This window comes from Galeopterus variegatus, unplaced genomic scaffold, assembly GCF_000696425.1.
Source record: "Galeopterus variegatus unplaced genomic scaffold, G_variegatus-3.0.2 Scaffold169, whole genome shotgun sequence".
NCBI lineage: Eukaryota > Metazoa > Chordata > Mammalia > Dermoptera > Cynocephalidae > Galeopterus > Galeopterus variegatus.
This window is the reverse complement of record NW_007726280.1, coordinates 95,092-122,343: the sequence shown is the minus strand read 5'-3', so window position 1 is coordinate 122,343 and position 27,252 is coordinate 95,092. Positions and strand designations below refer to the sequence as shown.

The window sequence follows — 27,252 nt, the reverse complement described above, 5'->3', positions numbered from 1 at the left end:
GAAAAGATAATGAGAGAGAGAATGAAGAAGAGAGTAAAACAGAATTAAAAGATTGTGTGAATGGGGGAGAAGAAATAGAAAAGGGACCAGAGGAGAAGAGGATGAAAAAGGAGGAGAGGAGAGAAAACAAAAAAGAGAAAAAGAAAAGACCTCATATAGAGAGCATCCCATGCTGTAAGGCAAATATCATTTAATGAAATTTCTGTTTTTGTTATATATGTACATGTGTATTTGTGTCTGCTGAGTGCATATATTGGATTATGAGGTAAAATATACTTTTTACTGTGTGTTGCTTTGAAAAAAATTTGAAAGCCAGTGATCTAGGTTATCCTCAAGGTTCCTTCCAGCCAAAACAGTCCAAGATCTTATAGATTTTTATTACACCTTTTATAAATAAAATAATTTAATTAAAAGGATAAATAAATGATAGAAAATAAACATGTTGTAAAGATCACAACTACTTATAAAACATATAATCCTAACCTTTCAAAAGGTTAGGTATCATTCATGGAAGAAAGGTCTAAACCAGGCTTTCTCAGCTGATATCTCAGGAAAGACAAAATCTGGAGGAATAAAAAACTCTTTCCACACTTATTTTCCAGATCAAGCCTGAGGATGAAAAGCATCTTTTCCTTAAAGTGAAAAACAAATCTTGGCAATAACTCTTGAGTGAAGGCATCCTAAGTTATAGGTTAAACCATTCTCCCAGGGTCTTGACACTACATGGTTTTGACTTCTAAGCCAAACCCAAAGAGAATGTTAATCAAAGCAAGATAACAACCTTCAGTATTTTCCTCTGTGGCTCCTGTGAACTGCAGTTCATCATGTGGTATGTATTTTGTCCTCTATGAAAAGTTTGGGCATTGACAGGTATACTTGTGACTCAACCACAGAACAAGGGCTAATTCTGTTTAAGGCCCTCCATTTCTGAAAGAGATTGGTTGCAAGACAGACAAGAGTTGAGCCTACAGAAATTCTCAAATAATACATTAACTACACCTTGCTTAAAAGTACTGTACAATGTTATGTTCAATTTAAAGCATATAAGTTTGCTTGCTCATCTGTAACTTTTTACTTTCATTCTATTAAATTATAGTAGGTGGACCTTTAGCATTCAGCTGCTCAGTTTATTATCAGTGCTTTTGTACCTGCTGCCAAGATGCTCTGCAATTTCTCTCAAACTTTAAAATATATGGACATTTTGTCTCCCTGGCTCCTTTGAAAGTTCTTAGAAAACAGTATGTCTCATATTTCCTATACTGTACGGGTATTATGTTCATACACTTAGCTTTCAGTCTTGTTACACAGAGCAGATATTCAGTGAAAGCTGTGAAATTAACTGCTTTTTTTCTTTATTGCTAACTGCAGTTTTTCCTATAGTTGATTGCTAAAATAACAAATAGTATAACGGTTCTTTAAAAATCTACTTTTGGAGGAAGAATTTTCAGTATATTTTCGTGGGGGTTGTACCAAGTACTAATATTCTTCTTGCTGTGTTAACTTGCAAGCCACATATATCACCATCACATTTAAAGGATATTCCCTTGATGTTGGTAAAGCTAAAATATTTAATCTATGATGAGTTAACAAAGCTAATTAAATAATCTTATTAAATAAAAAATAAATTCAACTCTTAATACGATTATTGTTCAAATGCCTCTTTTACTAAGCCATCAGTTTCTTAAAGGGAAAGATATCTTTTCCACCTTCGTATCCTCAGTTAAGTACTAAGGGACTTGGTAAAAGCTTAAATAATTGAATTAAATCTACCACTCTCAAGATTTCTGGTTTTAACAGAACATAAACACACATATGTACAGAATATAAGGATATATATTACATACTGCATTAAAAAGAGACCAGACAGTAAATAAGGCTGTAGAAACCATATCCCTTCCTTTTTTTTTGTTGAAGTTTCCCCTAGGAACTATAGCCTTACTGACTTTCAAAACCTATAGTAAAATTCAATAATGCTGATGCTGAATGAAGAATCCTAAAGGACAAAATATGTAGGATTTAAGGAGGTAATATTTTTTAAGTACTTATAAATGTCCCTAGTATATAATAAGTACTCAATATTAGCTATGTATTCAAGCACTTTTTACAAATACAAATTGTTCACTAATTTGGAGATAGAAATAAAGGCCAATGAAACTTTGTAGTGCAAATGCATTCACAGTCCTATTTGCTCTTTCTAAGCATTTTAATTAATATCAGAGTCAATCGAAACAGATTATTAAAATGATTTTTTTAATGGATCAACTATGGACTATTTATTTCATCCAGATTACCAACTTTAATCAAGTAAGAGTTGAACAGCCAATTCATCAGCAAACATATCTTCAAATTGGATAGACTTTATCTCAGTCAGATCAGTGCCTAGAGAATCCAACAAACCAACTTCTAACTTTCCATCATTCTACTTACTTCGTGGAGCCACGAGCAAAATATTTTAGCACAATTTATTTCACATACATACTTTTGCTCTATCTGCTTCAGTGAGTGATGCACATACAAAAGAAGACATAATAATTTTGAATGTCTCCTTTTTTGCCCATTAAAATGATTTAAGATTTCAACTGTTCAACTCAACAATATTCACTGAACATCCACCATGTGCAAGATACCAAGCTAGGCATGTTGGGAATATAAAAATTAGATTTCTATCTCTAAGGCGGCTATAATCTTGTAGGAGGTACAAGACATGTGCAAATATCTAAAATACAGTGCATGTAGTAAGTGCTATTCAAAAGGCACAAGGGGCTGTGGAAGCTCAGAAGAAAGAGATAACTTTGACTGAGGCAGGGGACAGAGGTGGTGGTAATCATTAAAGACCTAGAACTAGGCCTTAATGGAATTCTAGGCTTTTAAAAGGCTTTTCAAAAGGCATAGTGTTTTTTCCTACTTGGAATGCCCATCTTTTTCCTCACAAAGGAAAAAACACTATGACGACTGACTTGGATATTGGAAAGCACACGTCATGTTCAGCAGATTACACATAGGTAAGTTTATTTATTAACTATCTAGTAAAAAGTAAAGCTAGAAATGAGAGTAGGAATCATGTTATAGAGGGCCATGAAATTTAAACTAAGAAATCCGAATTTAGAAAATGATCCATACACTGACCCTCCTAAATGTATTATTTCCGGTCTTTATACCTCCTTTGAATTCCATACTCGCATGTCTTACTGCCTACTCAATATCTCTACCTAGATCTCTAATAACTATTTAAACTTAACAGTTTAACACTAAATTCCTGATATCTGACCCCCTCCCCCAACTCACAGTCCCTCACTCCCTGCTGATATCTGTTCTTCCTACAGTTTTCCCTGGGAATGACAGAATCTCAGTGAATATAAACTCTATTTTCCCAGTCAAAATCCTTGATGTCACCCTTAACTTTCCCCTTCTCCTTCATTCCAAATCTCGTTTGGCTTTACCCTCGCAATATATCTAGAATGTAACTACTTCTCATTACTTCCAGTGCTCTATTCAAGTTACCAACAATTTTTGCCTAAGTAGACTTCTCATGGTCTCCCTACTTCTACTCTTGCCCTCTACAGTCTATTTGAAACACAGTAGCCAAAACGAACTTGTTAAAACCCAAGTCAGATCTTGTCATTCTTTTCAATGGCCTTCCATCTCAATTAAAGACCTTACAACAATGTAAAAGACTTTTTGTGTTCTCATTTCCTACTTTTCTCCTTTTTGTTCACTCCCAGAAATTGCCCCCACACCTGCCAGCCATAGGGGCCCCTTGATGTTCCTTAAATAGCGCTGGCTTGCTCCTACCTTACGCATCTCTGCATCTGCTGTTCCCTCTGCCTGTGGGAGTCTTTCTCCAACTGTCCACATGGCTTACTTACTCAATTCTTCTAGGTTTTTGCTCAAATGCTGCTTTCTCCATTAAAGACTTATCCAAACATCTTATTTAAAACTGGTGGGAGTCTTTCTCCAACTGTCCACATGGCTTACTTACTCAATTCTTCTGGGTTTTTGCTCAAATGCTGCTTTCTCCATTAAAGACTTATCCAAACATCTTATTTAAAACTGTAATATCTCTTTCTTACTCCCTTCCCCCCTTCCTTGTTTTTTTTTCCATAGCAGTTTTTGTAGCATGCTATAATTTTACTTACCTCATTTATTGTTCGCCTCTCCCCATGGGAATGTAAACTTAGGAGGGCAGGCATTTGTGTAGATTGCCATATCCTCAAAGAGTAGAATAATCTCAGAAACATAACAAGTACTTAATGAAAATGTGTTAAATAAATCAAATCATGGTCAATAGGAAACCACTGGAGACTTCTGAGCAGCAGAGAAGCACAACGGGAAGTGTACTTTAGGAAGAATATTCTGTAATGCATATGTAGAGTGAAGTGGAAAGGGATAGAATGAAGGTGAGGAGACAATTTAAGACTCCATTTCAGCAGTTTGGGCATGAAGGGATGATAAAATGAATCATGTTAGTAACAGTGGGAATGTTACTATGAAGACAGATATGAGACATTTTGAGGTAAATAGGACTAGAAGTGGCAATTCTATGACACATGAAGGAAAAACTATAATGACTTGGATTGATGATGTCATTTATAAGATTGGAAAATGTAAAAGATGCGGGTTTATAAAGAAATGATATTGTTGGGGCCGGCCCGGTGGCGCACTGCTACAGTGTGCCTCTTGGGAGCACGGTGGCGCTCCTGCCGAGGGTTCGGATCCCACATACAGACCGGTTCCCGCTCACTGGCTGAGCGAGGTGTGGGAGCAACACCGAGGGTTGCGATCCCGTTGCCGGTCCTGGTCCGGTACGGGCGCGACACTGAGGGTTGCGATCCGTTGCCGGACACGAAAAAAGACAAAATGGAAAAAAAAAAAAAAAGAAATGATATTGTTTATTTTGAATGATATCCTAAACAACAAAGTGAAAGCAAGATTAACCTAATTAATTCATGCCAAATACAGGGTTCTACAATTTTCTTTGATCTCATTTCTGAGGACTCCCCCATTTTCATATTCAGATGTACTCCAAATCTGGAATAAAGATAGCTTAGTCATTAGTTTAAGGGGTTTGGCATGTGTTATTACTAAAACACAGTTTCTTGTGGAAATCTCAGTACTGTTGTGTAGCAACAAGCATGCTAAGGAAAAGCACCTGGGAAGAAATTGCTTTTACTTTTTTCTTCTCCAAGTCGTATAGTCACCATTTCACATTCTAAGTAAAGATACCACCCCATTTCCTTCATGATTAAGTCATCAGGACTCAGACACTTTCAGGAGTTACCTATACACTAGTAGAAATAGTCATGCAGGTGGAAATTAGTTTTCCTGCTACAGCTCCTAATGGTATATGAAAAATCTGATTCATTCATGAAGACCGCTTTGATAATCAGATACAATCAAAAGTTATCTGTCAGCTGCCCATCTTTAAAAATAAAAATCAAGTTTCCCCACCTTTTCTATTATGCTACACAGAACCTATCACATACAGTAGAATGTTGTTCCCATGTTAGCTTTGTTCCTATGTTAATTTTGTGTCAAACTACCATATATGAGGATTTCCTGATTTTTCTATATTTAAAATTCAAAATGTAGACATATAACGTTTTGTGGGGATTTTAAAACAAATTTATTGTGGCCACCCTGCAATCATGTCATTTATTTTATTTCAGAGATCCATTTTTATTTTATTCTTAAAACACAGAAGTTTAGATTTGGAAGAGACCTTCATTTACAGATAACTCTTTGTGAATGACTCAAATAATTGTTATGTCTTGCTTTAAAAACATACAAAACAGATAAATCAGAAGATGATTACTGTTCATATTTAAGCAGTTTTACCTTTATAACAATTGCCACACAAATATATTTTAACGTTTATTTATAATTACCTGCTGAAAAAGATACCAAGCTTGAAAGTACAGAAATTTAAAGATCAATAGTAAAAAATTGAGGTAAAGGTCTAAGGAGGATTATAATACAAGTTAAAGGGAAAAATTATCCAGTTAGTAAAACATTTTTTTAAAAAACATGAATGACATAAGTGGAGACATACCTGTAACTCCTATATATGCCCCTTAAACAATATGGATATCCCCCAGAAATTGAGACAAACTAAAAGAATCATAGCTCGAAACACCCACAGAAAATGTTGAAATAAAAATCTCCTCCACATTTTAGGCAATTATTGTCTAAAGAAAGGGTTCACAGTGTTGCTAAGGATGCTGCTTAGTAAATAGTTTAAATTCCTTCCACTTGAGACAGAAAAGATCCAAAGTATATTAGCCTTTCCCCTCCCCCTCTAGTGAATTAATATTCTGTGATATACACCACCACCTCTTTTCAATGAACAGAGATCATCAAATGGCTATTTCACAAAGAATAAAAATATACCCTTGTAATTTTAATGTGTGTTTATGTAAAAAAAAAAAAAGTGGTAGGTCCATGTTAATAAACCTTGCTTAGGGAAAAAATAAAATAGTTGCTAAGCCATGGTGAGTAATTAGCCTTTTAGCATCCCCTTTCTTCAAGAATGCTTCCTCCTGTGCTGGTTCTTTTAAATAGCTCCAGTCCTGGCTGCCTTTGTTGGGCTTGGAAATTGTTCACATATGAGAGAAATTAAGCCCTCATTTAACAGAGACACATGCCTGTCAAGACCACAGGAACAAAGACCAGTCCCTGGGGCCTGTTCAGCTCCCAGAGGCTGCCACTCATTCTGTTAGCAATGCTTACCCTATACAGAATGTGTATAAAACCCAATAAATCATTTCATCTACTGTGCTTAATACACGAGAGCTCTGACCATTTTTCAACGTGTTTTCTCTTATACAACTTTACAGCTAGTTAGAAAAAAAACCTCCAATTGTTCATGTTTTTCAGAATGCAATAAGACTTTTTTAGTCAAAAAGGTAATGAGAATGTCCCCAAACACTGCCAGCATAAATGAAGAGGCAGTGTCTCCTTAGATTTCTTCCCAGATAGCTTTCCCACATTTTAGGGTTAATAATTAGAACACCCATTTTGTGAATTGTCTGTACATTTTCCAGCTACTAGCCCTGGCAAAACTGAAATGGTAAAGAACCAAAATAGGACAGACTTACTGTCCTATTCAAATTCAATACATTTTGCCCCTTTGGAGCACAAGGGCTACATGTCCTGTCAGGGTGGAAATTAGTACCACTGCTTAACAGCCAGCTCTTTTTACTAGGAAAGTGAAATGGCCTCCTTATAAAACCCAGCAAAATACCCTTCACACATTGTCATTTCCAAAGAAAATATGATGCTCTGTGTTGTCCCCACATTGTCATTTCCAAAGAAAATATGATGCTCTGTGTTGTCCCCCACCTCGTCTCCCATATACCCCTCCCCTAGGGAAAAACATGGAGGCTATGGTAAAAGATTAGCTACTATACTTTAAAAGCCTTCCAGTTTAGACCTACTCCCTTCCAAAGTAGAGGAGGAAAGTGCTCTGGGGAAATGAATATTTGTCCATAATTATTAAAATAAATACTTCATTTAAAAGTAAAATGATTGTTTAACCTGTGTTGCATGTAGAGCAAACTTACAAAGGGTTTACTCTAGCAATGTTAATCTTTCCACAGAAACACTGAGAGTTGCAGGGCTGACAGCTTCAATCCTCAAGATGCTCTGAACCCCAAAATAATAAGAATCTGGTAGCACAAGGAACTTCACCCTGCTCAGCAGGGGAAGAAAAAGCAGATCTGGATTTGATAAGTAAAGCCAGATCTATCCAACGGTATATATATATATAAGCCCTGCAATTAATGGGGATTATAAACAGCCTAAGAAGCAGTAGTTTCTACAAAATTTGTTTCACTCGTATCTAGTTTGATATTAATCAGATGTACAACTAGCACAAATGCTTTGTGCAAACACAGATAACTGTACATGTGCCTCAGCACAAAAGAAAAAAACAAAAATGAAGTGCATCAGACTCTGTTACATTCATATTTATGTATCATTCCCAAATGACTTATCATTTTTCAAATAATAAGTTATTTTCATTTTTAAACCACAAATCAGATCCTGCAGGCCTTAGCAGAGGCAGATGTCAGAATGTGGTAGTATAACAAAATTAATTAAATAACCCTTGAAAAAATAAAACAAAGTTTATTTATAAAAAATGACATTAAGGTGAACTGCCTAATAAGAACATGGATTTGCTTAAATAAAACATTATATGGTTCTGTTTTAGATTCATCCCTAAAGCCCTGAAAGATATTAGAATTTTAGTGAGTAATTACCCTATTTACTTCAAACAAAATAGAAGGAAATCAGAAAACCATATTAAGCTCTACCACACATCAGAAATAAAATTCTCTTATTTTTTTTATCCTGTTAACCCAGTAAATAAATTGTAGTTGGGAAATTTATTAGAACTGAACGATGAAACTTAACAAGCTAGAAATGAGTAAATAGCCAAAAGAATATCCACATCAACATTATCCTTCAAGCAGGACCCCACTTCTAGGAAGCAAAACCAAGAAGTACCCCCTTCACAGCTTAATTGTTTTCAGACAGTCTGAACCACATTCCACACCCCACTTACCTCTCCCAGCCCCACGCATACATAGTTAGACAAAGTTCTAGCTACTTAACACATCTCTCCTCAAATGAAAATGCAACACTTGGGGTGAAAATAAGAGAGACTAGGAAAAGGTGTTACATGCTATATATGCCACTGACATAATACTTCAATAGGATATGCTGTAATTTCCTGCAATTAATATCTTAGCAAAGCTATACGAATTTTTTTCCAAAATTTATAATATTTTACTTGCTACACTGAAATTAAGTTTGTGTCACCCTTTCCATTATACAGCCCTAATGCCAGGAATTTGTCATTGGCCGCAGAAATGTGTTTGCTATAGTCTGAAAGCAGGCATTTACAGGCCCTCTTCCTAAACGTATTATTCTAAAAACCCCCCATAGTCATCATTTTCTGTGGCAAGCATTACAAGCCATCACAATACCCCACAAAGAAACATGAATTTGACCTCATAATTCCAAACCCTTCAATGATTTAAAACGCAAACATTCCTCCTAAATGGACATGGCTTATTCATCGTCCAAATATGACATTTTCCTTCAAGCTTTATAGGCAAGACTACCTACTGCTCTCCTTTTTCTAAACGCCAGGGTCAATTTCCATCATCTGGAATCAGAGGTCAGAGTTGCAAAGAACTTCAGCAATAATCTTGAATAATCCTTGTTCTCAAAATATGGAAAATAAGAATCAAGGCAGAAGAATCATTTGCCAGAGGACTAGGAGAGAAAAGATTAGGCACAGACCTCCAGAGTCCAAGTCTAGGCTTCTTTCTGTCACTGCTGTAATGCTATTTTGTCTCCATATCAGGGCTGCATACCTTTCATAGAAGGGAGAATAACAAGTTCTGCTGACAGTAGATTAGTAATCATCTCAATGCCTTCTCTTTTCCTGGGCTTGAAATTATGCCTTCCCTGAGCCAAAGAGAACATGTAAGTCTCTGGAATTAGTTCAGAGTCCCAGGCAAAGGTGGTTGGGAGAATGAATGAGAGAAGCAGGTACAGATATCAGTAAAACAGACTGAAAGCACTGAAAAGTTCTATACCTGCATATTTTTTCCAACTATCTAGAGATCTGGTTGGTTTTGGTTAATTAGAAATTCTATTTAAGTAACCAGAAATCACATATGGCAGTCAAGCCATAAGTTTTGGTACTTACAATCTATTCCAAAGGAATAGATCACAAGGTAAAAGGATAGATGCTGGTCATTTTTAAAAGTAAAATAATAACAGGAATAATAATAAAAGCATTAATTATAAAAGCAATGCATTCTTTTCCATTCTTTCATCAATGCCTATTTTTATGTAGCTGAGATCATACTGTATTTATATTACTGTGTTTTAGGGTTTTTCTCCCACCTAATGTTACATTGTAATCATAATCCCAAATTATTAAAAATTATTTGTAAACATTAATTTTAGCAGTCCATGACAGCCCATCCCATGATATATCACAAGGAATTTAATAATTTTCTTAATATTGAAAATCAGAGTTCTTTCAAAGTACATTTAAAATTTTTAAACTTTTTCTTATACAAAATTAGTATGTGTTAGAAATTTTTAATAAAACTGATCTAAAACAAGAAAAGATAGTTTAACTCTAATGCTACTAAAGACATTTGCCTTAAACACTGCGTTCTTAACCACTTGATGCATACAGTATATCACAAATCAGGGTCTCTATAGTCAGGGCCCAGTCTTACACAGAAGGAAAGACACTGTATCGATACAGAGGCCAAGGTCCTAACACCTCTTCTACTGGGCCATCAATGATCTTAACTCTCACTCCCACCAAGGATCCCTTAGAAGTTTAGGACTTCCAAAGATATACTCCCATCATAAGATGGAGTCCATGAAAGAGTCCTCTTAAAAACTAGTGGATCTGACAATCCACAGTAGAACTAAATCAGAAAATCTTAACAGAAAATCAGCTACTGTGTGGATGCCAACTTCAAGAGCTCAGTTTTATTTTTCTTTGCCTTGTTTTCCACCATTGCATTATAGATATTCCAGCAATGAGCTGGAATCCCTACAATGATAAACTACATGTTGGCTCTATCATTATGGATCTGGCCTAGTCTACCTCATCTTCTAAAACTAACCTCTGGCTAAAACCTAATAAAGAATACTACTAGCTCACTTTTGCCTGCTCTAATGGGCTTTTCCATGGACAAAAAAAAACCACTAATCACCTAATGGTGTCTTTACTCCAACTTGCCTTCAAACATAAGACTTAGAAACCTGAGTCTGCACAAAGCATTACAAAGAATTACACAGAGTAAGGTAGAGAGAACAGCTTGGAAACAGTTTTGGTTTTTCTTTTTTTCTCAAACCTCTATTACTCATCACTAAACAAGATGATAGCTTTCTACTCATGTGGACTTTCCTCCTCTTCATCCTCCTCTGCTACGGAGCTCATTCTTTTGCCACTATACCGTGTTGATGCTTTCAAACCCCAGCCTCCAGCTATTAAACTGATTATCCGGGAGCTATCAAGACATTCATGGTTCTCAGTGAAGTATAAGTGACGAGGAATAAGGGGCTGGCAGCCACAGAATGAAAAAAAAAGTCCTTTTAGGACAAACAAATATCTGAACCAACAGCTGGAGATCCTTCCTCTCCTTGAAATTTCAGGTCCCAGATTACCTCCTCAGGCTCCATTTATTTACAGTATTCTTAAAGAGCCCCGTTTTAAAACTAATTCTTTACAAGTTAACAAATGACTTCTGCCACATCCAGCTTGAGAAACACCAAACTAGGACCTTCTTATATCTTTTATTGAATAATAGTACACAAGGAATGGTTTTGCATCTGGGTAACTAGTTCCTGACATCAACACAACTTTTGAAAAGGGATGAAAGTCATTAGGCAATCAACTGAAACTGAAATCAGTTTTTAATTTTTTTTTCTTTTTACTATGTATAACACTACTAAAGAATGTAATAGGAGGAGCCAATGAATGATGCCTTTACAATACAAAATTGGCCTGGCCTGTTAAGAGTTCCTTAGAATAGTCTGTCCACTTTGTCCACATGCTGGAGCAGCAGCCAAGCCAGCACAGCTGACAGCCCTTTCATCTGCACTAATCTCAGCCACTATAGAAAACTCAGCTGCAGACATTTTAAGAGAAGAATCTTCTACTGAAATGTATATAAAACAAAAGTCAAGACTACCACCTGACTGAGGATGGACTCTACGCTTTATTGTGATCCGTGCATTTCTTACCTTTTATTGTTTAATGTTATAACTTTAACATTTTCATAATGGACTGAGTAGTGGATAAAATTAATTCAATGTCTCACAGGAGACATTACACCCTTTCCATCATTTATTTTCTTTTATTTTGAACAAGTAAAAATCTATGACTCTAACATTAATAACTTTGAGTGGGAGTTACCATATGTGAATTAAAAATGGTCATGTCAGTACATCCCTTCAGCATTTAAAAGATATTTCCCTGTGCTATATCAAGTGTCACACAGTATATCAATTTTTATTTCCCATCTCTCAAGTCTGGTATGCATACTGTTTAACTTCTTAAATTCTAAGTATAGACATAATTCACAAAAGCGAGGCAAATGCTTGACTTACAGGAGATGGCATGCATAAGATTTATACGAACAACTTTATTTTAAACAAGAAGGACTTTTGCATTTTGTGCTGCTACATCACATAACTTTGTGTTTAAAAAGCTATAAAATAAATTGGAAAGGTTCATTTACTATCCTTCTAACTTCACAAGGACTATTGATCTAACAGGGAAGCCCATTTTAGTGTGAAAGGTGAGAATTTGACCCTGTTTTTCAAAATAAAATGCCATGCTCCCTTTTGTACAATCTCCAGGCAGCTCTAATTCTCGGTCAACTACTTCTTAGTGCCTGATAAACCTTACTCTCCATTCACTGACAATTGAAATAGCTCTCATCTGGCAGCCAAAGAAAATTGTTGCTCTTTCTTTTCCTCTAATTATCACGGTGATAATAATTGATTATAGTATACATGTATTGAAATTCTATGTTCACATCACTAATTTATGAGTTCCAAGTATGCTTGTGTACATAGATACAAACATGCATATACATGCACATACAAAACATGTACATATATGTTTCTCTCTTAGGGACTCAGATTATTCTTGTACCTAGTCATACAAAAATAATAATAATAATGATAGTGATAGTCATAGATATTATACATTGAACACTTATGGGGTGCTTTATGTAATTATCTCTAATCCCCAAACTACTACAAGGTACTATAATCATCATCTTTAGGAATTAGGAAATGCAGGCTAAGAGACATTAAGTGACTTTTCTCACAGCTAGAAAGAAGCAAAACAGACCACAGAGCTAATAGGTAGTAGAACTGGAATTTAAGCCTTGCTTTATTTGTCTCCATTACCTGGGCTGTTTCCACAAAAATTTTAATTTACATATACTCTGAAACAACACATCTTTTTCTTTATATTTTCTACTTATATGTACAAATCTAGCTTAAAAGTGCATTCAGATTCATACATTCCTCACATATGTCAAGATGTAGACTATTTCATGGGGAGTTTCTTTAAAACACACACAAAAAAGTTGACGTCCTGGGTCAAAATTCATTCTGCCTAGATAGTTAAAAGTCAAATGGCATCTAAGAATTTATTTTCTAAATGTTTTTGTCTTATTTTGCATGACCACACTTTATTTTTTAATACACCTTCTCCTAAAGATACAGATCTGATAATCAACACATTCTCGTCTTGCCAGTATACCCATAAATAAATAAAAATCAAGTTATTAGAAAAACTAAACACATTTATTTATAGTGTTTAAATCATGGTCCATTATAAGATTTCTAGCAAGTAAGTAAAATATCTGTGTCCAAAGACAAAAGTGCATTTTAACTGCTCAAAACTTATTTCTTTAAGCTATGCCCCAATCCTCAGTCTAGATAGATATATAGATAGAGTCAATTTTAACAACTTAGAATTTACACTTAATCATTTAATTTGCATTACACCGTATAGCAGTAATTGTCAACCTTGGTTATCCACTAGAATCATCTAGAAAGCTTTTAACAGTCTTTATGCTGGGACTATACTCCAGACCAAATTAAATAAGAGTCTTTGGGATGAGACCTAGGCATCAGTATTTTTAAATGTCTTCTAGGTGATTAAAAGGTATAGTCAAGGTTGAGGTCCACTGGCATTGAATGCTATCTGTCACTCACCACACTTTCATCAGATAGAGAAGGTAGTTGTACAATCACAATGATTCATTGAACTTTCAAAAGGAGAGAACAGAACTGAGGCCACCAGAGGTGGGAAAGGGGAGGGAGGGGGGATTAGTGAGAAATTGGTAAATGGCTACAAAAATGATTACATTGTGTAATGTTGAATATACTAATTATCCTGATTTAAGCATCACATATTGCATGCAGTCGTATAACTTCGTATAATGTATGCTATACGAAGTTATTACGTAGAGTATGATATAGATTCAACTCATCTTTTTGTAGATGACTATACTTTGGACTCTTTAAAACGTACCTAGTAAAAACTTGTCTTTGACATGAAATGTACCCCACAGATATGTACAATCAGTTATGTTTCAATAAAAAAATAAAATAAAAAAGAAGGTAGTTGTAAAAAAACATTATTAACATTTAAGGTCACTTACTCTCCTATACAGAGACATATCCCAAAGCTCCCAGAGAGTAATATAATTAACTCCCTAAGAAGTTTATATGTAAATACCAAAAGAGTCACTCGGCCATAATTACATCTCATACTGCACTACGAAAGATTCCAATTATGTTCTTTTTATCTCTTTCCTTATGCGTATACACACACAGTAGTAGTAGTTCTAGGGTAGAAACTGACTCTAGAGGCAAATCTTCAATTTTTTTCCATTTAAGGATAAAGAGACTGTAATGAGAGTTTAGATGTTAGGTATTTTTATCCACATTTTCACAAACTAGGAAACTGAAGTGCACTAAGCTTTAAGTAACAAAAAGGGTAAATTGGGACACAACCTTGAATACTAGAAACAGTACTAGACTAGGTATCCAGAAACTTGGGTTCCACTCATGGCTCTGTCAATATTTAGCATTTTAAGCTTGGACAAGTCCTGAACATGTCTCAGACTCCTCATATAAAGTTAAAGTATTTGGAATACAGTAAGAGTTTCCAAGGTTTTGGTATATTATAGAGATCAGTAAAATTTCAAGGAAAAATGAAAGTGGAGACCTACATATATTTCAGAACTTTTCATTTTACCAAATGAAACTAATGAAAAATGAAGACACAAAGCACATACCATCTATTGTCACTATTACTTCATAAAGAGAAAGGGCATTTTAATTCCAAAAGAGGTAGAAAAAACGATCTCTGAGTTATTTTCAAGTACAGCTTTATGGTAAACTCAATATTTTGTTCTTCAACAGGAATAAGTTCCTACCCTCTACCATATGAATGAGAATCATGACTACCTCTGATGATGTTTTCAAGTTTAATATTCTGTTAAAGTGATAGCAGGGTGAAGGGAAAACTTTTTAATATTTTCCAAATTTATTTTAACTGTAAATATTTGTAGAGTACAGTGTGTCTTGTTTCAATAATGCATATATTGTACAATGATTCACTTAAGGTAGATAGCATATCCATCACCTAAACATTTATCTTTTCTTTGTGGTGATTATAATCAAGATCTTCTTTTCTAGCTATGTAGAAATATACAAAACAATATTATTAACAATAGTCAGTCTTGAACACCAGAACTTATTCTTCCTATCTATCTGCAACTTTGTACCTGTTAATCTACCTTTTTCCTCCCTACCTTCTACCCCTCTTCTCTTCTCAGCCTCTGTAACCATTATTTTACTCTCAACTTCAGTGAGAACCACTTTTTTTTAGATGCCACATATGAGTGAGATCCATATCTCAGTGTAGCACTTTTTTTTTCTTTTTTTTTTTTTCCTTTTTGTCTTTTTTTTTACTGACCAGTAACGGGATTGCACGCCCGTACCGGGGACCGGCAATGGGATCGCAACCCTCGGTGTTGCGCCGGCACGGCGCTCAGCCAGTGAGCGGGAACTGGTCTCCACATGGGATCCGAACCCTCGGCGGGAGCGCAGCCGCACTCCCAAGCGGCGCACTCTCCAGTGCACCACCGGGCCGGCCCTCAGTGTAGCACTTATTCAAGGTTTTCACAAATTCCATCATTAAAGAACTACTGTATGGTGCTAGGCTAATGTTGGAATCCTGCTGACTAGGCCAATTGTTGAGCTAGGGCTGGGTCTGGAGCTCACAGACGCCTCGAGCACATTCACAGACTGGGTTACGAACCCTTCACGTGCCAGGCTAGGTCACCAGACCCCTCACACGCCAGGCTGCGTCCCCAGACCCCTCACATGCCAGGCTGGGTCACAAACCCTTCCCATGCCAGGCTGGGTCCGCAGATCCCTCACACACAGGTCTATGAGCTAGGTAGCTGGTCAAAAGGTCCCTGGAGCCGTAGGTTTGAAAGCATGGCCGCTTGCGTGGCAGCGGCCTCCCAAGGCAGTAAACTCCAGTCATGGTGGTGGCGCAGTGCAGGCGCACTAACTCCACTCACACACAACCTGCCCACAAAGAGTGCTGCACCACCCCCAGCCAGGCCTGAAGTGAGAGGGCCTGATTAAATTGTTCTATTTTCCCAACAACTACCCTCATAATTTTTGCCATACCCAAGTACCAAAGTACTATTTGCTTACAGTTTTTATTTAAATTGACTCTTTTTTTTTTTTGGCCTAAATATGTTTATTTTAAAAGGAATCCTTACATCACTACTTCAAATAGAAAATAAAATCATTTTTCATAAATAGAAGATAAGCAGATAACTATGAAAAGGAAAGTATTATATTTATTTAAATTCTAGCTAAATGATATTTTCTACAAAGGCCTGAAACTAAGATAATCTCTCTCTCTTTCTCTCTCTCCCGCTCTCTCCCTCTCTCTCTCTCTCTCTCTCTCACACACACACACACACACACACACACACACACACACACACAGAGAGATTAGCACATCCTAGAGGGTATTAAAGACTAACACTAAACTGAGCCCTCAATGTAATGAGAGGGATCAAGAAAAAAATAGAAAAGAGACACTTCTTCCCTGAGGAATTGATTGAGCGTTATGTAATGTCACATGCTGGCACCACCTGTATCCTCTGCCCCACTCTGCTGCACCCCACCCTGCCTCTAAAGAGGTAAAGCATTCTCCCACTTTGATTCCAGAAAGAAGCAGAGACTTTGGGTTACCTGAATTTTCAGAATCACTGGTTTGGGAGACAGCTGGGTAGTGGGGTCTGAGAGATGAGCACAAGTACATAAGATAGAAAAGGGAAATTCTCTTAGAGATGATTGAAGAAGCACCAAAAGCATTGATATTCACCTTCAGGTTTTGATCTGTCAAATGAGATCTTTCCCATACGGCCACATTTGGAAAACAGGTAGCTACCTGATTAATAATTCTATATAGTAACTCATGGGATCTGGTCAGGTCTCTTCTTACTTCTAGATCATTCCAACTTTAACAAACAGTCTAGCATGATTAATGAATATGGAGTTTTAATCCACAATAAGAATTAGTTTTAGCTGTATAGCCCTGGCTATTCATAAATTATAGCAGTTTTGCCTGTTCTTTCTAATTCAGAAACTTTATTATTAAAATATTCAAAGCAGGCTATAGAGCATCTATCATTACTTAAAGAGTTAATTAGATTACATAAAATAAATAATTAGATTTGCATTTTTATCTTGGTTTTAAACTTCCAAAGAAGATCACAAAAGCCTGCCTGTGGGCAATTAAAAACAGCATACAGCAGAGAAATAAAGAGGAGAGAGGATCTGTTTTTCCTGGCAAATTCATGATTGAATATAGAATTACAAAATATTTTAAGGGCTTACTGAAAATGGGGGCTAATCCTAGACTTCTAAGCTTTGTTTATTACCTGCATTTCATTGCAAGAGAGTATACAGTACATGCACAGTGCCGATAAAAGTATCAAATTATTTTCAATACGTTTATTTAGTGCTTTTGAGAGGCTGTTAGAAGATCCTTTACCTGATCAATAACACACAAAAAAAGACTATTTGCTAGAGCCAAAGCAGGAGCTGTAATTGCCTTTTGTTTATCAATGCTAGATACAATTAACAAAGAGATACAACCTAAAATGGAGGGGCTACCTGCTGCTGGAAGTTAGTTCCAGACTTTCCTCAGTTTTTCTGTCAGCTGCTCCAGCCATCTCCAGAAGACAATAAATGGAAGGTCCAGCTCTTAAAATTAGAGGTCAATTAGATACTTAACGATGAAGCATATCTTCAAATATATATCTATTATTATCATGCTAGCAAAAAATTAATTAACCAGGTCAAGCAGGTCACGAAGGCTAATGTACAAAGTAATTATTTCTGATCTTCAGACAACTATTTCACATAAAAAGGTAGTCCTTTATTCTGCTCAGCAGATACCTGAAATGCCTGTAGTTAATCATATTGAAGGAAACAAAAGGCAAGGTTTATCTCTTTAAAAGATGAGAGTACATCTCAAATTATTCTGTTTAATTGTTTAAGGACAATCACTTTTTTGCTTATAATATTAGCATCTCTCTGGTCACCACTCAGGAAGAAAAGAGAACACACACCCTTAATGGTGCTCTACCATGTGACGCACAGACACACAAAATATACCAATATCACACAGGAATATATTATAATCAAAATAGAAAATACTATATATGAAAAATACTTAGATACTCAAGAACAGAATAAAGCATGAGTAAAGTGAAAAATACTTGGTTTGAGGAAAAGTAAATGAGCAGCATGTATTATAGCAATTAAAAGAAACAGTTTTCAGATAAGGCAAAGAGTATATGCAAAGAAGCAGCAATGGCATTTAGTTCAGGCCTTCAATAGATTAAGTCTGCCACCAAATGCATATAATAAATGATGAGGGGAAAACAATTAATATTGTATACTCATTATATACAAAACAAAGAGCTAACAATTTCAAGTCTCACAATTATACCCAAAAAGATGTATTTGTATGAATTGACTAAATCATTGGCCCTGGCCCAGAAAGCCAAATGCCCAAATAAAATCCCAACCAGCTAGTCCGTTCTTCAGAGACTGCTATTGTTCAGCCAGTGATGTGAGGGGAGGACACTGCCTGTATAGCATACAATACGAGCCACTCGAATAATCTAAAATTTGGTTTTGAAGAGACATAAACAATTGGATAATATCATTCATCCCCAGAAAGTAAGTTTCTCACGAAGATATTTTAATGAGCTGAATTCTCTTGCAAAGCCTAAGTTCTAGCTGCAAAAGCCATCATTAAATGTGTTTCTATTGACATGCTATACAAACCAAAGAATGTAGTATGATATTGTGTCCATGAATATCTTCTCTAGATTCAAAACCATGACATGGTCAAATGAGGTTAGATGAATAAATATAGAGATGAAATCAGGAAAAATATATAAAAAGATACAAAAATATATAAAAATCAGGAAAATAAATAGAAAGAAATCAGGATTTATACAATATTTTGTTTTGCTTAGAATAGTCATATTTAATAGTTAATAAAAATACTATAAATATGACAACCTGTACAATGTATTAAAAGTGGATTTTGTTTACCAGTTAACATAATAAATAAAATGCTTCAAAGTATTGGCTAAGATACTACAGTGCAATGAGTGGGAAAGGGAGGATGAAATTACTAAAGCAGTTATCTATCCTTTGGAATTACAGTGTAAGAATCAACATTCTCAACTCCAAGGATCCATATTCCATGACCTATTAGTTTCGCTTTTTATAGACTTGAAAAAAACTATGCTACTTCTGTCCAGGAAATATAAAAAATGTCTAATTTTTTCTGTGTTCCATATCAGGAAAATTACTTAAAATGTAACCAATGAGAGGAATCACCATTTTACAAAGCACAGAAGAATTTGAATTCACTAAGCAAATAGCCTCCTAAAAGATTTACTAATATTAAAGTATTTTAGGGGCTGGCCAGTTAGCTCAGTTGGTTTGAGTGCAGCTTCATAACACTAAGGTCATTGGTTCAGATATCCACACTGGCCACCTGCCAATAAAATAAAAAAATTAAAAAGGGGGGAGACTATTTTAAAAATAAATAAATAAATAAAAGTATTTAAATTATCATTTAAAATTATTTCTAATTTTTTAAACTGTAAAAATTGACTTGTCAAAAACATAAAAACAAAAAGTTTACAAAATCATTATCACACTATTTCAATACAGCTTCCATGGTCTTAGAAGTATCTCTTTACAAGTTTAGTTAGGATTTACCAAGGCAAAATTATGTTAAAAATTATAATCAAGGAAGAAAAAATATAAATGAAATTATTTTCACCTGCACATACAAGTTTTTTTTTTTTTTTTTTTTTTTTTTTTTTTCCGTGTCCGGCAACGGATCGCAACCCTCAGTGTTGCCCACGGGACTCAAAAAGAATATTAAAATTAACCTAACAATAATTACTCTCCTAGGTTTGATCATGTCTATGACTTGTCAAAAACGATATTTGAAAATATATTTGACCCATTCTCCTTCCAAAAAAATAACTAAAACTCTGAATATCACATATCTGCTTTGTGTCAAAGATGAATAAGTTTTGTGTAAGGAGTGTTTTTCAGCATTTGAAAAATTCTTTGAATGGTCTCATACTGATAAGATTAAAACTGGCAAGATATGCCATGAAGCTGTAGCTCAGGACAGAATGAACTATAAATACAGGTCTTATTGCTTCCTCTTATTTTTTAAAATATGAATTCTTGTTACAAAGAGTCTTATATTTCTTAAATGAATGTAACCCTGACATTGAATATCTCTTTCATTTTGTAATCTATACTGCTGAGTTCAAGAATGATTAACTTAAATTTTTAAACATTTAAACAATAAAATATATCTGCAAACTTTTCAGGTAATTAAACATCTATTAGAAAACTTGAAAAAAAGTATTCCTATCTCTTCAAATTGAACATTCCAAAGAGTATTTTAAGATCATATTCTATTGTTTCCTGAAAAAAAGACATCTTTTTCATGTAGTCAAGTTATAACTATAAAATCATTAATCAGTAAATAGTAATCAATAAACCTAATGGTATTTCATAAAAATACTCTGAACTGATTTGGTTGCTATTTATCTGAGGTCCTTAGTACCACAGAAAAGCATCAGTTAAGACAGCCAGTCAACAACAAACATATATTAGAAATAAAGAAAGAAGTAATAAGGAGGTAGTAAAAACACTAATAATCATTAATGGATATAGAAACATCTCACAGAACTTCTTCCTTTCCTGCCTTACAAATAGGCGAAACAGAAGAAACTAAATAATCATGTTATTTAACACCTACTGAGTTCTTACAGAGGCATCTAGAGAAAAATGTAGGAAGCCACAAGCTAAAAATCTTGACCTTAGCAGTAGGTGATACACTGAAAATTCTAATAAGGTCAGAACAAGGGAACTGAAACAGAAGAAACTAAATAATCATGTTATTTAACACCTACTGAGTTCTTACAGAGGCATCTATAGAAAAATGTAGGAAGCCACAAGCTATAAATCTTGACCTTAGCAGTAGGTGATACACTGAAAATTCTAATAAGGTCAGAACAAGGGAACACCTGGATGGTTATTTGATTAAGAATCTCAGCATGAGTCATAAAAGAGATATCAGGATGAAAAATTATTCCAAGATTTAATTGTAAAGACTTTCAAAAATGCCAGAGACATTCCATCTCATCTATATTTGGACTCTATTTTGAAACATATACACTGGAGTATGGAATAAAGAAGAGCAAAAACAAAAACAAAAAATTGACTAAAAGCTCCTTGTGAAGATAGCTGGACAAAATGCAAATTAGGTAAAGGTACTTCTTCAGACACAAAATCACTATTTTAAATGCAGTAACTACCATCTGTAATACTTAGTATGATTAACAAAATGAAGCAAGGATATGAGTTAAAATCACTGGTATCCGTCAATGAGGTAGAATATTAGAGTAAGCTACGACTTTATGCCACTGATTAAAAATAACAACAACAAAAAAAAAACATGAGGGCATGGTATTGACCTCAAGAAAAGTAATAATATAATTTAGAATATGCTGGCCCAACTAGGTCGAAGCACAGATCCCAGCTGTTAGAAAATATCTACAGCAATCAAGAGAAACAACAGTCTGTGCAGAATAAGGATAACTCTGGCATGAGTATTCCTGAGGATTAATCACCAGACAACCAGTTTCTTATTTTAGGGCTTTCTACAAGTCACACACCTCAGTTCCTATTTGTAAATGGAGACTACTTCCCTTAGCTATCTCAAATAGCTATTAATTGAATTAACCATCAAGTGTCTAAAGAAATGACAGATATCAGACCATCACACTCCCCCCAGACCATTGTAATAAAGATATCTATATTTTTACACTGCTACAAGAAAAAGGGATTTTCTAAATTGTGTCATAATTATTCATGAACAAGTTTTCCTTTCTTTCTAAACTGTAAGCTCCTCGAAGACAGACTATGATTCATTAATCTTTACATTCCCCTTAGCATCTAGAAGGAAGGCAGTTAATATTTGATAAGAAGCAAATTAATTATTAACAGACTTTACCCAGAGTTATCTCATAATTGGCCCAAACAGTCCTAACAAGTAAATAAAAGTAAGCTTCTCTTCATGGTACTATTAAATGGTAAAATACAAAGCAGAAAGTGGTTTGTGGCAATAAAAATAGCATCTCTATGCTACTTTGGAAATTTTTAGGTTTTCCACTAGGTTGTGTTAGGCAAATGGCAGGAGCCAAAAAAAGTTTATTCTGCTTACACACCACATCAGAGAAGAATGCTTAGACCACCATCTAGTCCATATTTCTTACATCCATTTATACAATGGTGTACAACATCCTTGAATAACAGCTCTATTGGTGCTGTTTATAAGACAGGGGTGCATTTGCAGCATTTTGAATTCCATTTTCAAGGAGGAAAGTATCTAAGTATAATCAGATGAGAGTAATAAAATACACTGACCTGGATCTGTTGCTGCAGGAGATTAATTTTGTGCTGCTGTTGCAGAAGTTGCTGCTGTTGTCTTGCAATCTATCAGAAATAAAGTTTCATTAAGTTAAAATGAAATGCTTACACCTTTGCTATTACCTTAGGTATCTCTCCTGGTATTACAAGAATGCTTTATTGCATCTCTGTGTGAAAGAGTTCCTATAAAATGAGAAAGGCAGAATCAGAAAGTTGGGGAGAAGAAAAAAATTTTGAACAGGTGCCATCTCTCTGCTTTGTCTGTAGGTGAAAACTACCCCTTCTATTACATTTGTGAGCAATTCACCTATATCTTCACTGCTCAGCTGGAAATAATGGGAATTTGGAAATCTACTTCTTATAGAATAAAGACAGAAAAATTCTAACTACATTTTTCTGAAAAGCTTAATTTAGATATACAGAACCAAGGCTGCCAGGTGTGGGACAAGGGAAGAGGGAATGGGGAAAAGGAGGAATTGGTAAAGGACCATGAAAATCAATTACATAGTATAATGATAAATATACTAATTATCCTGATTTGAACATCAAAAAATAAATAAATAAATATTAAAAAGTAAAATATGTAAGCAAAGGCAAGAAAAAGTTTTCTATTACTGTATAATATGGTCTACTTTGGTGAAACCTTTTCTGATGCAAAGATTTTCAGAACTGATATTAGTATTGTCAAAGGAGTGCCAAAAAACACAGGAAAAGTTAAAAATCTTTAGATTTTTTCATCAACATTGTGTGATGTACATAGCATTTTTAAAAACAAACTAAGCTGTAATTTAACATTTATGCTTTTGAAGGTAATGTGTTTATTTTATAGTACAGGGTCCACATACAAATGTTATATTCCCTTACTTCATCCAAAAGTTAAATTCCACATCGTAACATGTTATCTGGTCTATAAAAAGAAATATTAACCATTTAACACAAGCCCTATTGAGGAATGAATCTGCCCCTCAGGAGGGCAAACAACTTCCTTAGGATAATGGTGTTTACTATGAAGCATGAGCCAGCATCAGGCTGCTTATTGCCTCAAAAGCCAAGCTGCTACAGTTTGAAGTCCAAGAAGATGCTTCTTATTGAAAACACACTCACTGCCAAACTAGGAAGCCAGAGAGAAAATTGGCCAGAGAGCACTTAGAAGGACCTGGTTTAGTGGTGCCTTATAGGCAAGAGTTACAGTCTTTTCTTCCTATTTCTTCCTATTTCCAAAAGCCAGTATTCTACAATGGGCTATGTTGGAAGTAAAAGGACGTGGTTCAGTCCCCAGCTATATACTTCCTGAGCCTTTTTGATGCCCTAGCCTAGTGCAGGGGGAAATGCCAAAATCACATTTCATTCAGTATAAGATACAACGTAGCAGTCTGCTCCCTAATGCTGCTTTATGATTTCTGGTGATAACTGGCTCATACTGGAAAGCATGATAAAGCTTCCTCTAAGAGAGACTACAGTTTGAGAAATGAGACTACTCCTTCCCATAGCTTTATAGACAAAATGGAAACGGTATTTAATCAGGTTGGAATGGCCCACTCTACTTGTCTCCATTCAAATCAGAAATGGGCAACTCACACTGCAGCTCTAGGTATAGATGCTGGATCCTCTGAATATTTATTTCCTCTCAGCAAACCAGTGAAACACCACTAGGCATCTAATATTTATGGTCCCTCCTAAGTGATAAAGTGCTGCATAGAAATGCATCCAAAACACCACAGTGCAATTACTATCATCCACTCTAGACGTATGGGTTTGACATAGTGAAGTATGGTACATAAGCACCATGTGGCTCAAATTCTGAATTTTATTTGCCAATCGGTTGAGCTACATGCTCGCTTCATTGAGCATGACAACCTAGTTTTAAGTGTCATTTAATTTTCATTTTGAAATATAATTACAAAGTGTTCACTGTAAGATATCACTCGTCTGCAAATGTGTCAAGATTAATTTGTGCTAGCTTATTCACAAGTGTCAATAGTTAATTACTGTGTCATCTCTGGATGGCTAAATGACATTCTAACTTCTGATTTTTTACAGTGTTCCTTTATGTTATTTTCCATTAGGGGCTGAGTCCATATTCCTACATGTGGGCAAATATTCAAGCATATAAAATACCAGACGTCACAACTCATTAAAATCAACAGAGCATATATTGCTCTATATACCCCTATAAAATACATTTAACTGAAAAGATAATTCCAGTAATAATGTCAGATTCCTAAAAATTGCACATTAATTTGGGTATGTCTGATCTAAAGCATCAGGGACTACTTTCTAGGATCATTGCTGTTAGATTAATGTACTCTTAAGAGACAAAAAAAAAATGGGGGAAAGTGATTAATTTTTAAAAACATTTAAACTTTGCTATTTTTTATATCGTTCTCACTTCTAAGTCAATCAAGCCAAATTCTTTTAGGAACTATGATCTAATTTTTCAGTGATTTACCTATGCTGTATATAATGACTGTATCATTCAAATCAAGATAACTTTTAGGAGTGGAAAGGGGTGAGGTATTAATAATTACCCTGGAAAACAGGCATAATCCAGGGCTATTTGGGGAAAACCGAGATGTATGGTTACCCTTGCTTTAAAGCCAGACAAAATAACTGGACCAGTGAACTGAAAGATTCCTGAAGTTTTTGTTTTTCTAGAACAGAATCTCCTTTTTCTGCATGAGGAACATAAGGCCCAGAGAGAAGCCACTTACTCATAATTTAACCCAAACTGGGACTGCGTGTGATGTCTACGTGACTAAATATCCCTCAGTAATTAATCAAATCCAAGCCTTCTGAAACAATGTATCATTTCAATTATGCCCAGTTGCTATGATGCCTTTCTTTGTCCTCCATATATCCCCTCAGCATTCTCGAAGGCTCTGGATTTCCGGAAGGTTTCTTTCTTTCCTTTTCCTTCTTCTTTTGTATGTTATTATTATTACTTTTTTTTTAGCAAAGCTTACAACAAATAAGCCAATCAATGTGATTACTGGTGGAGCTTGGAACTTTCCCCATCTTCAGTTCGCCAGCTTCTTCTGCAGGGCTCACCTGTTCTTGCTGTTGGCGAGCAAGGTCCATTTGCTGCCGTTGTTTCTCAATTTGTGAGGCTGCCAGTTTTTTCTGTTCATCATGCGCTGCCAGAAGCTGCTCCCGTAAACTGATCAACTGGGTTATCATGGTGGAGAGCTGCCGTTCTTTTTCTGCCAGGCTCTCGGGTGTACCTAAAATGGAAGCAAGAAGAGATTTCTCAAGCTTGAGGAATGTCTGAATGAATCAGGAAAAGGGGGGTAGAATTTAGAGAGGGACCACTCTAAGAGACAAAGATCTGCGATAATGACTGGGAACCATTGTGAGTGAAGGAACACCACAGAGAGGTTACAGCAGAGGGATGAACGCTAGGGTTCATTGCTGTCCCTGCCAAGAAAAAGTATTGTCGCCAATAAAATTCTCACTCTATCACCCTAAAAAATAAATAAGGCAGAACTATCTACCCCATTCTCTCCTTTTCACTGCACTCTGCCTTCACCTCCAAAGTTTATCTGATCAAGTGAGGAAACCTCCTGTTTTATTTAATACTAAAGATCAGAAACTATGGATTATAAATATTCTGTAACCACCTCTATCCTCAGTGACTAACACAGTATCTAAGACATATTAGGTGCTTAATAAATGTTATTTAAGGAATTTTCTGATCATTTCCCTTGCAAAATTTTTCTGTTGTGCAAAGGTCTGTCTCGGAACTTTAGAAGTCAAGGGTTAATCACTTGGCCATGGAATGAATTCCACAAGTAGAATAAAGACTGCTTCAGGTAAGAAAGAATCGAATATGATTTTTTTTTTCCCTATGAATGGATCAAGTTAAAGTTCCCAAGTTCATCCTTAAAGCCAGCAATATTGCTTGTGGGGCTCCCTCAGCCCTTTGCCATTTGTCATTCTTCAAAGAAAGAAAAAAACACATTTAAGGTTGAAATGGATATGCATAAGGATATGCTGTTTAATGAATATGATGTCGCTGAACACTTATGGTATGCACTAATGGAGCTCAACAGTCTTTTTATGGGCAAATTGCACAGCTCTCCTAAGTAAAAGGTACAGAATCCTTTTGTGAATCTAAATTAGAGCATTTTACCACAACATAAGAATTTTGACCTGCTGCATTTGAACCACATAGGTTTCATTATGAAGAAATGATATATGATTTGAAACCTTTTCAGAAAGATGCCACCAGCTGTCAAAGGGTACAAAAATTGCCAATTTTTGTGTGTGTGGAAGGGGAGACTTCCAACTTTCTTATGAAATCCCTCTCATTCATGCTAAGAAAGCACCAGAACGATATGAGAAACTAAAAAATTATGAGTGGCCCCAAGGAGAAAGGGAACCTTCAGAGGATGCTGGCTAGCACTTGCTGGTAGCATATGATTCCCACAAAGTAAGACTGATGTCAGCCGAGAAGCTACTACATTAAGGACTACGTTGGGATTGTTAATATCAACCCAGGTCCTTAAAAAAAAAAGATCTGTCAGTATCCCTTAAAGATTCACTGAGCCGAAAGATTGTCTAAAATCAAAATTAAAAGCAAAAGACAGATGTTAGAAAATGTATTCC

General features: G+C 35.4%; 1 protein-coding gene across 1 annotated transcript in view; it reads right to left on the bottom strand.

Moving 5' to 3' along the window:
* The window catches only part of SOX6 (SRY (sex determining region Y)-box 6), a gene marked incomplete at its 5' end in the record, with an annotated part of 259,721 nt that overhangs the window by 178,466 nt on the left and 54,003 nt on the right, over window positions 1-27,252 (bottom strand). The window contains 2 exons of the mRNA XM_008594985.1: window positions 22,645-22,713; window positions 25,696-25,868. Of these exons, the coding sequence (XP_008593207.1) occupies window positions 22,645-22,713; window positions 25,696-25,868 (242 nt within the window). The remainder of the gene's footprint in view (window positions 1-22,644; window positions 22,714-25,695; window positions 25,869-27,252) is intronic.